Source organism: Fukomys damarensis, unplaced genomic scaffold (assembly GCF_012274545.1).
Source record: "Fukomys damarensis isolate Sample0158 unplaced genomic scaffold, DMR_v1.0_HiC HiC_scaffold_14, whole genome shotgun sequence".
In the NCBI taxonomy this organism is placed as follows: domain Eukaryota; kingdom Metazoa; phylum Chordata; class Mammalia; order Rodentia; family Bathyergidae; genus Fukomys; species Fukomys damarensis.
Window position 1 is genome coordinate 73,598,011 of NW_022900926.1, and position 15,656 is coordinate 73,613,666.

Here is a 15,656-nt window from a genome sequence, read left to right on the forward strand (position 1 = left end):
ACGTTTCTTAACCTTTCTTTCATTATAGCCCCCGCCCAGATACTCCCTTCAGACATTTTTCCCATTCACCCTCCTCCAAAGAAACACTATCAGAGAAATGCCCTATACTTATGTACAGAGTGTATCTAGGCTGTATGTAAAGAAAATAATATTTCATTTTTTTTCCCTCCAAGAACCACTTTCACCCTGGGCATCATCATTTTCATATTAGCTCAGGGCTGGCTAACCTTTTAGAGACGAGTGCCCAAACTGCCACCCAAACCCACTTATTTATCACAAAGTGCCCACACTGCAACTAAATCTGAATACTGAGGTTTTAGTTTAGAAAAAACAACTACATTAACATCTTTTGTCCTAAAAGAAAAACACAGTAACAGAGCTTTCATGATACGAACCTCTTTTTACTGAAAGGTAGAAGTTTGCCTTTGATGTGCTTTTTGCACAATTAACGTGATCTCTGCTGTTGTCTGTGTGCCAATAATCTGTCAAACCTTGGCTATAGTGACATGAAATAAAAACTTAGGAGAATAAAGCACAGAATTTTGACTGGTATATGTTAAAAGTACAGGTAAATATCATAAATCATAAACTCAAAGAAATCTTTGTCCAAAAACTCTTTTTTGAATGTATACTTTCATCTACATTATTTAGCAGATACGTTCTAAATACTACTGTATATTAGTAGTCTCTGTGCTAATGGGAATACAGTCATGAACAAAAACAGTGTTCATTGTACATTGGAACTCAGTGGGTAGATACTGGTCAGAAGTCACACAAAGAAAGATAAAACAGTAACATCAAAAAATAGAGGAGGAGGAGAAGGAAGAGTGAGATTTTTAGTGCTATAAGGGCAGAGGAAGGTAGGAGTTGTTCCTATGAAAATGATGATTGAGCTGAGGCTGGAAGATAAAGAAGCCTTAAGTAGACAGAAAGGAGAGGGAGACCATTCCACAGATCGGGGACAGCCTGTGCAGAGGATCTGTGCCCCCCAAAAGCACAAACCCTTCAAGAAACCAAAAGAAGACATCATTGGCGGAGGTATAGCAAGCCAGGTAGAAAGTGATGCAAAATAGGAGTAGCTCAGGGATTCTCCATCTTGGCCCTACTGACATCCAGGGTCTGATAATTGTTTATTGTGAGTCGTTCTATGCATTCTAAGATGTTCAGCAGCATACCTGGCCTCTGCCCACTGGGATAGCGCATCTCCAAGTAGCACCTCTCCCTGAGCTGTGGCCACAGAACATCTCCATATAGGCCAAAAGTACTCTGGAGGTCAAAGTCACTATCAGTTGAGAAGCAGGGAGAGATGGGCGTGGCCAGATTACGTAGGCCTTGTTAAGGAGTTTCGCTTTAATTTGTGAGCAGCAGGGAATCCATTCAGGAAATTAAAGGGGAGAGGAGGGTGACATTTCGAACCACTCCTCTGCCCGCAGTGAGTAACCTGGGGAAGAAGGAAAGCCCAGGCCAGAGGGGACAGAGACCAATTAACAGCCTAGCTCATCTCCTAGACCGGTACTTTGTGAAGGATAATCACAGCTTGGGCTGTGACTGGGGTGAGACTGGGGTGGTGCTGGCGGAGATGAAACAAAGTGAATGAATTTGGAAGATAAGGAAAACCAGCAGGGCGGGGTGATAGACTGGACGCACAGGGTGAGGCAGAGACATGAAGAACAAGTTGTGCCAGAGCAAGTGGGCGGATGATGGTGTCATTTATTAAAATAGGGTGGAGATGGCCTAGGTTTGGGGAGGTAGACTGCAGTGTTTCAACGTGTTACGTTTGAGGGGCCTTCAAAATAACCCAGGAGTACGTGCCAAACAAATAATTGGATATGAGGGCCTAGAGCTCGAGGAGCTGCAGTTTCAGATATAAATGGTGGAACAAATGTTCTAAAGATGGCATCGTGGCCTTGAACAGGGTGAACATATATGTCATCTACTGGGTAAGGAATATAGGCTGAAAAGATGAAGCCCTAGGTGTGTCTTGAGAGTGGCCATTGTAAGACTTAAGTCTCACTTTTACTCCTGGAGCGTGAACAGCCAAGAGGCTTCCACGATGCTGGGCTCAGAAGCTCAGTGAGGCTCCAGGAGCTTGTCGGACAGCAAGAGTCACCCAGGAAGGAATACACCAGGCAAGTTGGCAAATAGACCTTTATTAGTCTGGCCAGACGGCACTCCCGAAGCCAAGTAGCTCAGAGAGGCAGCCAGCTAAGAAACAGAGGCCATTTTATATAGGGCTAAGGGCGGGGGGTTAAACTCTGGGGGGGGGGTTGCACTCAAAACTTACAGGAAGGGGACAAAGGCAAAGAATCAGTGGATCTGAGCTAGTGGTCATCAAGCATATACTCGACCGTCATGTACTAATGATCAGCAGATCGATTATCCATTATTCCATTTACAACTTAGATTATAATGTTCAGAACATTCAACTACAGGCAAGCAAGGAGTGGCGTGATTGATGTTGGGTCTCTGTGTTCACTACAGTTTCCATTTAGTTTCCCAGCTACTTCAAAGCAGTTACCTAACAATTCACAATTAATCATTAGTTATCCTATAAGGGATGGGGGGAGCGACAGTCTCTAGGTTGTAGGAGTCGCTCTAGTTCAGTCAGACTCTTACAGCCCTTACTTAATGACTTCATAGAGAGGACTACACCTCAAGGTGCAGAGAAGGAATAGTTACAAAGCTGTCAAGACTCAGGAGAATGTAGAGGCACAAATGTCCAGAGAAGAAAGTGAGTTAAGAATCCCCATACTGGGCTGGGGATTTAGCTCAATTGTACCACACCTGCCTTGTAAGCGCAAGGTCCAGAGTTCAGACCTCAGTACCGAGAAAAGAAAAATCAGACAGTACTAACTTGTATTGGGCCCTGAAGAAGTCACAGATGACTTGGACCAGGGATTTAGCTCAGTGGTGCAGTGCCTGCCTGGCAAGCACAAGGTCCTGGGTTCGATTTCAGGTAACCAAATACCAGAGGAAAAGAAAATGCCACACAGATGACTAAAGGATGTCTGTTGGAGAAACAGCAGAGGACATTGTTGGTCTCTTTGGAGGGTGGTGTAGGTGGCTTGATGGGGACAGGGACCAGATGAGACTGGGTTGAGGAGTAGGAGGTGAGGAAATGGAGGCAGAGCATAGACTACATCTTGAGAGGTTAGACCGTGCGAGAGAGGAAAGACACTGGTAAAGGGTATGAGGATGTTTTTAAACAGGAGGAATGTGAACGTGTTTCAGTGTCTATTGGGAAGATGTGCACAGAGAAGGGATGCTTCTGAGAGGGGAGGAATGGAATTCAAAGCATGGGCGATGCCTTGGAAAAGGAAGGCAGAAGGGAGAGCTGGGAGCATGGTAGAGGGGTGAAGTTGAATGGCTTCTGCTGAGAGTGGGGAGTTACCAGGCACAGGAGGGAGTGAGAATTAGTAGGATAACAATTCTCAGGAAGCACTAAGCTCTCAGGTATCCGAGAAAAATAACATTATTGAAATATCCCTTCCTGAGCCGGGCAGGGTGGCACACTCTTGCAATCCCAGCACTTGGGAGGCTGAGGCAGCAGGATTGCTGTGCGTTTGAGACCAGCCTGGGCTACATAGTGAGTTCCAGGTCAGTCTCAACTACATAGTGAGACCCTGTCTCAAAAAACCCAAAAAGAAAAGAAATACCTTTCCTGGTACTAGTTTCCTAGCACTGCTACATCAGAGTGCCACAAATTGAGTAGCTCATGACAAGAAGTAATTTATTTTCTCATAGATTGGAAGGCTGCAAGTCCAAAATCAAGGTATTGGCAGGTCTGTGAGGTCTGCAGGATCTAGAGGAGATCCTTCCTTACCTCTCCTAGCTTCTGGTTGTTGCTGGCAATCCTTAGCAATCCGTGGTACTTCTTGACCTCCAGATGCACAGTGCTGATTTTGACCGTCTTCGCATGGCTTATCCCCCAAGTGTGCCTCCACATTTCCCTCCCTTGGAAGGACCTCTTTTCAGTTTGATTACATCGACAAAAATTTACATCCGGTAAGGTCTCATTCACAGGTTCCAGCTGGACATGAATTTTGGGAGGCACTATTCATCTCGATACATGAGACTGTGCTAATAATGCATTTTAGAAGCGCTTATCGAATTAAACAAAAATGTTTTGAATAGCTAATGTTGATGATCCCAAGTGCCCCGCAGCTGTTGTCATGTATGATATTTGCACTATCACCATGTTGTAGCTGAGGAAATGGGAGCCAACAGTAACCAAGTGGCTGCCCCGGGGGGAAATCCTGGCAGGGCCAGTACTTGAACCAGCATTGCCACTCCAGCGATTGCCTTCAGCAGTAGTCTCAGCTTCCCTTGTCTAGATGCTCCTGAATTGGTCAGAAAAACAAACTCATCAGCTAGTCATCCACTACCATTCCTTGTCATATATTTTTCTCTATATAACTGCCTTTTTTCATGCATTCAGAATGTCATCTTTGTGCTGACAAGCCAACAGTGTGGGAGAAGCCTGCTGCCTGGCCAGTTTGCTCTGGGAAAACATAGCTCTCTCTTTTCCAGTGACTTCTGGGCTTGGTTCTCTCTCCTCAGGTGCATAGCATCCAATTCCTGGAGTTCTCCGAAGTGGAGAACCAGGAAGATGACTACAGTGTAAGTGCTGGCTGTATCCACACCCGGGACCAGCGAGGGGCGTATATCGTATATGACGAAGCCTTGACGGATCTGAAGGAGCTCGGAGCAGAGCTACTGCTTGTGGCCAGCCATTATATTGAGAAAGAAAAAGGTAAGAAGTCAGATTTTTAAAAATCACCGGGTTAAACAAACAAAAATCCATAAGAGCTGTATTTAATTCCACCAGACATACAAGTACATACCCAGTAGTGTTGATAAATTCAGTAAGTACACACTACCCCATCCCCTAGAACAGATACACTTCTTTTCCTAGCTCCTGTCTCCTTTTGAGGCAGAATGTGAATAGTCTTTTATAGGGATGTTTCTCTATCAGCCACTGTGTCCAGGGGATGCACTGCTGGGCCCTGAAGGAAGCAAAGGAAGCTGATGAAACAAGTGATTTTTTTTTTTCTAAGCAACTGACCTTGAGGAAACTGCATTTAGCGGCAAAGACATCCTCGGGTTCCTAACAGGAAACCACCATGATGCAAACAGATCTGGCAAGGAAAATGCCAGACAAGCCCCAGAGGGAGGAACCATTACTCAGGGTAATCAAGTAACCCATAATCTGTGTTCTCTCTTCTTTTGGCACAATCATCTAAAATGTCCAATTTTAGAAATAGATGAGGTAAGAATATTTCTTTTGGAATAATATGATAGCATTAGCATTGTACTTGGAAAGAGCTTAAGACACGTTGAAACACCTTACAGGGAATTTAGCAAGGGTCTGTGTTATTTTGTAATACGTACAGACTATAATTAAGGGTAATTCGTGTTCATAGCGCTATGAAATGCTGCTTAAAGAATGTTTGACAGCTAGCTTTTCGGGTCCCAGACTAAATTAATTTAAGATCTGTCCTCTTTGCTACAGCCATTGGTATCTGAATGGGATGCCGCAATTCCAGGGCCTTTAATTTCAGCTCTTAGCTTTTATCTTTACAGATTTTCCTCCGTACCAATGTGTCATTTTTGTCCATATTGATTTATAAATACCATGCTACTAAAAATTTATTCTGACTGAAGCACTTGGTCAGTGGATAGCTTTAGCTGAGCTTGTATGCATGCAGTCACACATTGTAAAATGATTTCCCAGTTGGACTGGAGAAGATCCTGATCAAAGTCTTTCTCTTGCTAAGTTCCAATCATGTGCTTGATAAGTATTCAGTTGAGACTTTAGCTCTTGTAAATTTCTTGCTTTCTAACAATTTCTCTGAAACAGGCCACTATTGATTTTTAGTGATTAATGTAATTAAGGAGCATCTTGGAAACTTTTCTGAAGCTTTTTGACCGAGCTAACATTAACGGAGAGAGCATATTAAACTCAGTTTGTTGTTAAACCACCAAGGACTGCTCTTTGAAAAGGAGAAATACCTGTTGTACTTTTAAAATTACAAGTTTGAGGACATCTTAGCATAGATTTTGTGTTAGCTAAATTTTGAGTTTATTTCTAAAATTAGCTTCTAATCGGGAAAGTGAAAATAAGAACTGCTGACTTAGAAATCGACAAGTATGAACTTAGTGCCTTGGCTTTGCCAAGGGAGCTTTAGCTGGTTTTTCGTAATTCTGGTGTCTGGAGTATTATGTCCATTCCTGAGGTAGAGCTGACAGTCTTAGGGGCACATCCTACCGGAAGCAGCTTCTTTGGAAGGCCTGTCTCTAACCATTCCAGCCTCTTCTACCAGGTCACAGAGAGGGCAGCCAGTGGAAGGGTAACCAGGCCTGGGGATGGACCCACGCAGAAGTGGACAGATTTGCTATACTGTACGACCTGTGGACTTGGGAAGCAGCTCTTCTAGAAAACAAACACCAGGTATTTTTTTCTTTTTTATGAAGACAAAACAACTGTTAAAATTCATTCTTATAAAATTTGGTGATTTTCTTTCCTTCTTTCTCTTTTCTCTCTTTCTCTCTTAAACACAGTGGGACTTTTAGGGAAACTCAATAAAGCAGGTAATATAGTCTCAGCGAAGTACAATATAAGGATGTAATGAATCCATTGTCTTTACTGTGGTTCTTTGTCACGAAAAATAAAATGTGAAGGACGCGCTTTATCTTGCATGCATATTCGTTAGAGGACCTGATGACTTTGGCCTTTCTTATCATAGTGTGCTCTCAGCTCCGAGAATGGACGATGATGCCACCCACACGTGTTATCTAGTCACAGGGACAAGTTTCACTTTGCTAAACACAAACCCACTGACCGAGTCATAGCCTCTAAGGCACTCGGTGAAAGCAGCTGGGCCAGGAGTGTTGAGCGCAGTGTTACAGGGTGAGTTTAAAGCAATGGGACAGCAGGTTACGAAATCACCAACCATGTCATTAGTGGCTTATATCTCAATAATTAATGAAACACTGCTGCTGTGCTCCTCTTTGCTTGCGTCTTTAGCACGAATTAGTTGCCCTTTTGATACTCACCAGTTGTTAGGAGTTTGTTGAGCAAGCACTGAGGACTTTTAGGTACTGTTCCAGGCATTAGGGACGTAGAAATAGCAGCCGATCTCTATTTTTGGGGGATTTGTAGTCTATAAAGATTCATTCAATATCTAGGCAAAAAGTATAACCCAGGGGTGAATGGGACATTCGGAAGCCATGGGGACCCTGGAGGGAGAGATTTATCTTGCAGAAGGGGGGTGTCCGAGTGGAGAAAGTGCTAAGTCTTCTTAGAAGAATAAGTATTTAATCTTGTTATTACAAGAGCAAGATACTGTACGGCAGAGAAAATGAGACATTTTTAAGCAGAAGACGTATCATTTACAATGCCATGGTGCTATTACATGGGAATGTCCGGTTGGAATCCTAAGTACTTCTGTGGCTAGGACCTAAAGGCATGAGAGAAAAGGATCTAAAGTTGTGAGGGGAGGAGACTATAAAAGATGTGTGAATTGCGCTATTTTAGGGTTTCTCCTATCAGCAAAGATGAGCCATTGGTGAGTTTCCATGGATAAGAAATGTGCGTGTAGCTTTGTTTCCAGCTGTGTTGGTGTCAGAGTGCAGAATGGATTGGAATAGAAAGCCCCGGACAAAAAAGAAGGGCAGTTATTGCAACAAATACCTGAAGAGTTAGGCAGGGAGAACCTTCCGTGAAGGATGTGGCAGTGAGAACAGGAGAGAAGCACAAATTTGAGAATACTTTGAACTAGACATGGCAGGATTTGAAGACCAGATCCGGATACTAAAGTAAGAGTGGGAGTGGATTTTACAGCTCTTCCTCAGGGTCGAGAAGGAGCCTGGAAAGGAGCCTGAAGCCGAATGCAGAAGGAAGAAAGGTGTCTTAAAGGGGGAAGATAATACTGAGTGTAGGACACAAGGCACTTGAGGGGGAGTTGTTAAAACACCAGGGGAAAACGTTTCGTGGGAGCTATAGGTTTGAAGCTTAGGAGCAGGCGCGAAGTGCAAGTTCCTGAGTTCGATCCCTGATACCAAAAAAAATAAAATGGGGAAATGGAGCCACATTAATGATCGAAACGAATTGGGAAAGCTAGAGACGTCTGAATGGGTCCCTGAAAATGCTTTCATTTTTCAGGAGCAAGTCCCAGAACTAAAAGCAGTAGCCAGACAGACTGGAGAAAATCCAGGAAGACAGCCTTGTGAGAGCCAAAGGAGCGTTAGACTTAGGGAGTAAGTTGCCAGTGTGCAGCATAGTGGGACGTCCGGAGAGATGACTCCTAGAAGCTAAGCACTCAGCTGGCCAGTGGCAGCTGTCACAGTCTCCTGGGTGGAGACTACAGCCGCTGTGATGTGGTCCGAAGATGAGGAAGTGGAGGTGGTTTTCTTTGAATTGTTTTTCTGGTGGAATGGATGGTTTGCCATTTCATCTGCTCTCTGGTCTGCTACTCAAGGAGCTATAAGTCACCTGGGTGTTTTTTGTTTTTTTTTTTTTTTTAACAGCTGCGTAGGTTTTAAAGGTGCAAGGCTTAGGCTTTGAAAAACTGTTACTCTTTTCAAAAATAACTGGTTTCTACCAGCTTTTCTGGAATCTAGACTGCCAGTTGCAATTTTACTTTAATCAAGTAAACAAACGAGAGTTTTAGACTCCGGGCAGCAACTGGAAAATCTGCATTAAATATAAACAAGACAAAATCCTAAGCTCGGAGAGTCTGTTGGCCCAGTGAATTTTGAACAACCCCTTTCGGTACTCTATCTCCCCACCTTCCCTTTTACTGCCTCTAGGTCTCCTGTGGAGTCCCCAGGCAGAAGTCAATGGCAGTAGGAAAACGGAGCTAAAAGTCAAGCCAATTTATCCAGACTTCAAAATACAGTTCATTCCAAGCCGAGCTATCAGGACTGTTCACTAGCTCCCTTTTAGGGCAAACTAAACTACTTTAAATTAAAACGATTGCTGAAAATATCTCCCTCCTTTCCATCCTGAGAAAAAAATCCCGTATAGAAACTGAGATGTCTGTGCCAAAACTGTAAAATATGGCCTTCCAAGTTAGGAATTCTGTCAAAAGAGCCTATTTTTAAGAGCTAAGCCAGATTTCTATTTGAAGTACAATTGATTTCCCCCAGTCCTGAGTCCATTGCCAAGTTTTCCCTGCTGTTTTTGACTGTTAAATATATTGGTATCATTGCTTAAGAATTGCTCGGACATATTGTATTCTTTTAAATCAATGAAATGATCACATTACCTAAGAAGATTTGTAAAATCAGAGCTGGTGGCAACCCATTCGGGACCCCTCCTGCCTCCCAGGAGCTCTTCTTATTCCCCATTCCTGTTCCCCAATAAATTTTCCTGCTCTTAAAAAAAATTAGGACTGGTGACAAGTTACATGGATTAAAGGACTCAGAGAAGCCAGTATCTGCTGTACCAGATCCTAAGTGATACTGTATTGTCTGCTAACTCTCTCAGTGGCCACCAAAGGCATATTTACAGGATAATTTAAGTTAGTATACAGGCCCTAGATACATTTTCATGTGTTCATTTGCAAAGGAAAAAGTTCTGTGCCAAATCGTGCATAGCGCTGATTTCCTGTTTTGTACTTTCATTTGACCTAAAACACTATTTTAAAAGTTTTTTAAATCCCAGAAATAGAAAAATGTCTGAGGTAAAAATAATATAAACACAGTAATGTTTGAGATTATTCATTTAGTCTATTTTCCCATTTCTCCAATATTGTTCTGCCCACTATCAGTGTGTACAACATATTATTTTGCCTGAGAGTTGGTCCTTGACACACACAGGTGACATTTGACAGGCTGGGAAGACTTCTTAGACAAATACCAGCCCAGAGTTTAAATGGAAATGGGCCAGTTAGCAAACACACAATAAATAGAACCTATGAGGCAGAAATACCATGTTCCATTGCTGTTGGGAAAGAATTCATAGTAATAAAACCATACAAGGGTCCACCTGAGAGCTTTTCGAGGCTGAACACAAAGTTTGAAAAAAGCCTTATCAATTTAAAAAGAGAGCCACGTTTCCTTCTCAACAGCTAAGGTTGCCAGATAAACTATTGCAGTATTTAGGAGGTATTATATTTAAAATGTACTTATGATTTATCTGAAATTCAAATTTGAGTGGGTGCCCTATATTTTTATTGGCTAAATCTGACAACCCGATCAACAATAGTGATCGTGCCATTTAGCACAGGCCTCTGCAACCTGGCATCCTTACAGATGATGGGAGTCATGTACTCATTTGAAAAGGAATCATGTAAGCCCCCTTACAAACCTCCCCTGCCAAATAACCAAACCACTGGGCTCCTTGTCCAAACTCAGCTCAAGGAAGAGTCAGTACTATACACCAGTTCCTGGGTTTGCACTGGCCCAGAGAAAAGGGTCCAAGTTGGTCCCTAATGATTTAGGCAAGTCACTGTTTCTTTCCTAATCTCCCCCTTGGGAGATTAGACACCCACCTTACCCTTTCTAGTCAATTCTCCTTCCTTCTGTTCTGTTCACTTCCGCTATTTAATAATCAAATGTTACTGTAGAGTGGCAGTCTGGTGCTTTGAACAAAGTAATTCAGATCACCCTGCTCGCTTCATTTCCCCAGTGCTCACTTAAGATCAAGGGCATCACCATCTTCCTTCACTTAACCTCTCTACACCCGCGACGTGTGTTTCTAACCTGTGCAGCACCTTCCCTGGCCTCAGCTTTTAGCCTCCTCTGGAATCTTCCTTTTCATACTAAGCTTCATCTCATAAAATCGAGTGCTAAATAAAGTGCCCAGGCACGTCCTCTTTGAGCCTCAGCGTGGAGTAGTCGGACACTGAGCCTCTCTTCAAGCAGTATTTGTTTCTTCGTGTGCTATTCCTTTTCAAGTGTTCAACTGTCTTACACAGAGGAAGAAACCTTTTCTCCTCTACCCTCTTAGACTCAGCGCTTGGGTGCAGAAAATTAAGTGAGCAAAAGACAGCAGTGTTTACTGTGTATCCATATGGAGGACTTTGTGGAAAAGAAGTGGAGACTCACCGAAGCAGTTACCTCCAACGAGTTGTGTATCATTTTAACAAGAGCGAGAAACTGGAAAAGTAACTAGGCAAAGAAAAGGCGGGCGGGCTTCTAGGAGGGGCGAACACTTGGTGAGGCACCTCTAAATGCACTGTCTCACTGGAGTCTATAATTATTGCATGATTGTGTTTTGGCTTTGGGGGTTTTTTGTTTTTGTTTTTTTATTTTTTGAGACAGGGTTTCAGGGTCTCACTATGTTGTTGAGACTGACCTGGAACTCACTATGTAGCTCAGGCTGGTCTCGAACTCACAGTGATCCTCCTGCCTCAGCCTCCCGAGTGCTGGTATTACAGGCGTGAGCCACCACGCCTGGCCACGACTATGTTATTAATTTCATGGCTGCCCTTTGTAGGTAGTGAGAGAGAGGACAAAAACGGAGGGCAGAACTCAAGTCCACTTCTGGCTCCAGAGTGTGTGTTCTGTCCCGTGCCCTCCCTGGCTGTCTGTGGGTTTATAACTGCGCCAATTAGTACTGGGGCTACTTCTGCCCATCTCAGGGCCACTAGGCTCAGCTGTGTTCCCTGCTGAGGCCTGGCTTGCCAAAGCCTGGGGTGGGGCCTCCCCTCCCTTTACTGGGTTCCAGGCTGCCTCTGCTGTTTCCTGACTAGCAATATCATTTTCAGCTTCTAGACTGTTACTTTGAAGCCTACCAACACACACTGGACCCTGAGGAGAGGTTTGCCTTAGCACAAGTGATGATTGACATCATGCACCAGCGCCCCAAGTTCGATCTAAGCCACCCTTATTTCATTAAGGCCTACCAAGATGAATGCACCTGCCTGAGGCTTCACCTGCAGCTAGTGAGGAGCATCCTCAACCATCATGTGAGTAGGATTTTAAATATTACATCGCATGTTCAGAGCCAGGCATGGTGGCACACGCCTGTAATCCTAGCACTTGGGAGGCTGAGGCAGGAAGATCGCTGTGAGTTCTGAAGCCAGCCTGGGCTACGTAGTGAGTTCAAGGCCAATCTGGACAACATACCAAGACCTTGTCTCAAAAAAACACCAATTAATTAATTAATTATTTCATGTTCAAAGAGGATAAAAACAGGAGCCAAAAGTGAACATAATATTTTCCTTTCATTGCAGGTCCAGAATCTGGGTTTTCTAGGAAGCATGTACAACATGTTTATTTGTATGCTCATTTGCATTGCTGAATTCCAAGCATAACTTTGGCCTTAAAGGGGTATTCCAATCCTAATTTTCATTAATGGTCCACACAAAACTGATCAGCTCCGTTTTCATTAGACCATGGAGTTTGCCCGTCGTGAAAGAAGCACTAACTAATCATACATCTTTTCAAGACATTAGTGTATAAAGTGGTGTTTATTTTTTTTAAATTGTGCCACTGAAAGAAGCGATCACATTCTGTGTCTTCCAGGAAGGAAGCAGGACACAGAGGATGTTGCAAACTGGTTGGAATTTTTTCCATGCAGTGACTTATTTGACAGACAGAAATTAGTTGTCTTTGCTTTCTGTGGCTGCCACTTGGTTTGGATTTCTCAGACCAGCGTGTTTCACTCCAGACGAGACTTCAAAACAGTGTCTGGGTGAAAATTGGTCAAGTAATAGTTCAGAGGGGTGATAGCCTTCTCATATCAAGGCCAGCTCATGTCTACGGAAAAGGTGGACTCTTCTAATTTTAATGCTTATGCCACATTTTTAGATAGAGAGCCAGACAGAATATGTGCAGAGGCTTTGGTCGGAAGATCGTCCAGATGATCAGAATACATTCGGAATACCCCTTAACATCATTTGTAAGCAACCTGTTTCTATCAGTGATATCAGGTAAGTTGGTGCTATCTTTAAGCGTTTACAGTCAATCTTCTAGAATAATTAAGAGTATGGAGTTAAGTATAAATACTCCTCTATAAAGCACCTCTCAAGTGTTTGGGGAGATGAGAGATACAGGTATAAAAGCCACAGCAGCTGGCCGCGGTGGCACGTGCCTATAATCCCAGCACTTGGGAGGCTGAGGCAGGAGGATCGCTAGCTTAAGATAAGCCTAAAATACGTAGTGAGTTTAAGGCCAGCCAGAGTGACAAGCTAGACCCTAGATCTTGTCTAAAAGAAGACTGAAACTAAAAGCCACAGCAGAAGGATTCCCTTGAACATTGAATCTGTTTGCTTCGTACATAGAAAGAATAGGTGGCTAGAATTTAAGCTGTTGTCATTGGGCGCAGAACTGTCATTCCCTTGAAAAGTTCTGGGGGTGAAAGTAGTTGGTCTTCAAATGCACACGGCCCACATCTACAATTTAGATGAGCTTAAAAGTTTCTCAGGGCTGGGGATTTTTAGCTCAGTGGTTCCACTGCCTGCCTCACAAGCACAAGGTCCCTAGTTTGATCCCTGTAAGTTTCTCAAAAAGAAATTTTGTTAGCAAGTGTCATTAGAGAGGTTTCTGAAGATTTGTCTTGTGATCTCACACTTTAAAGAGCAGAGCTGAATTTCCTGAGACCTCTCAGAGTGGATGCAACATGTGATAACTTCCCTTCCAGGCTTTGAGGGTATGGGAACCAGGACGCAGGTGAAAAGCCCCAGGTAGAGCTGTGTAGCCCTAGATCAGAACTTCTCCATTGCCTTTGAATGGATGGAGAATTTGTCTAGCTCGTTTCAATATCCAGCAAGAGCTTGCCAAGGAGGTACATGTACCCAGGCAGAATGCTAGGAGCTGGGAACACAGTCCTGTGTCCCTGTGATGTGTGCGGTGCGGTAGCAAAGGCAGACCTTATCTAAGAAATGCCTGCGATGGGTCACGTTGCGGACAGGCAGGGTGCTGTGCAAGTTCATAGCTAAGATTCTAACCTTGTTTCTTGAGGAAGAGCTCTGTATTTTTCCCATAGACCTTCCTTCCTCAGGACTGATTGCTTCACGATGATGAGCTTGAGATACCAGCTGTGTGTGTGCAGCTGGGTATGGCAAGAACCTACTGCTCAGACCGATAACAAATGTTGGCCGGGTTATGGGGAGAAAGGAACCCTTCTCCATTGTCTGTGGGAGTGCAGGCTGGTGCAACCACTGTGGAAATCAGTATGGAGATACCTCAAAGAGCTTGGACTGGAGGTTCCATTTGACCCAGCCATCCCTCTGCTGGGTATCTTTCCAAAAGAATTAAAAGAATCATATCACAGTGATATATGCGCACCTATGTTTACAGCGGCACAGTTTGTAATAGCTAAAACTTGGAAACAGCCCAGTTGCCCATCAGTTGGAGACTGGATCAAGAAGATGTGGTTTTTCTATAAAATGGAATACTACTCAGCCATAAAGAATGAGAAAATAGATTCATTCATAGGAAAATGGATACATATTGAGGATATACTCCTAAATGAAATAAATAAGTGACACATACATAAATACTGAATAGTTTCTCTGGTGTGAAAAACTATAATGGTACATAAGATCCTAATGATATAATTGACAATGTGAAATAGGAAGAAAAGGGCTAAAGGTGTAGGGGAAATGGGAAGATTAGGGGAAAGATAATAAGGGAAAAGAAAAAAACATGAAAAAATGGAAATAAAGTGTTTGTAAATGGGGAGAGGAGGAGGGGGTGAAGGGAGGGCAGGGATAAGAGGGAAAAATGAGAACCAAGACCTGTCATGTAAAGGTACAAGATCCCAATGATGAATGTAACTGCACTGTATACCTAAAATGGACCAATAAACTCAATAAGGAAAAAAAAAAGAATCTACTCCTCAGGAAATGATGTTTAGCAGAGCAGGCTGAGACTATATGGATACTAAAACCTGTCAGGATTGTCTTAAAAGTAAATGTTATTTGCTTGATGAGATCCTTTGCAGACTTTGTGCTATATTTGTTAAGATCTAGCACTAAGAAGAATTCCATTTGCACAGATTCGAGGGAAATATTCACAGTCCAGTCTTCCCTGCGTATTGAAAGACCTTTGACTTATGCTGTATTCTTTATTTGCAAAGGAATAACCCACAGGCGAACATTTACTTGCTTCTGGACTCATTCATTTCTAAAGTATAACATCTTTACAGCAAATATGAGTAATTTTGGGAGCTGCATACAGAATTTAAAAATTGCCCTTGTCCATTAACATATTGAGAGGAAAGGATAAAATCTCAAGTGAAAAATATAAACTAACAACCACACACATTATGTTTTTTTATTTAGCCATTTTTATTTACGTTATTTTGTTTTCAGATATGTGACTAGGTATTAATTACTGAGCTTTGACATATTTTGCTGTATACAGTCTTATTCTTATTGGGCTCTTAGAATATACACCTATTTCTTTCAATTTTGAAGGATTCACATTAAAGCAAAGAGTGTGTTGTATAAGCCAGGAGGTTCCCTGAAAAATCACTGAAGTCTCTAAGTGCTGGGTTCTTTGCAATGCTCTGAATTTACAGAAGCTGAGTCATCGGTCTTTAAGAATATAAAGTTCAGCCAGGCATGGTGGTGCACACTTGTAATCCCAGCACTCAGGAGGCTGAGGCAGGAGGATCGCTGTGAGTTGAGACCAACCTGGGCTGCATAATGAGTTCCAGGTCAGTCTCAACTACATAGTGAGTCCCTGTCTCAAAAAACCAA

General features: G+C 43.0%; 1 protein-coding gene across 1 annotated transcript in view; it reads left to right on the forward strand.

Annotated features, from left to right (window-relative positions):
• Ccdc162p overlaps positions 1 to 15,656 on the forward strand; it is a 187,355-nt gene that overhangs the window by 62,155 nt on the left and 109,544 nt on the right. The window contains 4 exon segments of the mRNA XM_033763439.1: positions 4,561 to 4,753; positions 6,324 to 6,451; positions 11,715 to 11,915; positions 12,760 to 12,881. Of these exon segments, the coding sequence (XP_033619330.1) occupies positions 4,561 to 4,753; positions 6,324 to 6,451; positions 11,715 to 11,915; positions 12,760 to 12,881 (644 nt within the window).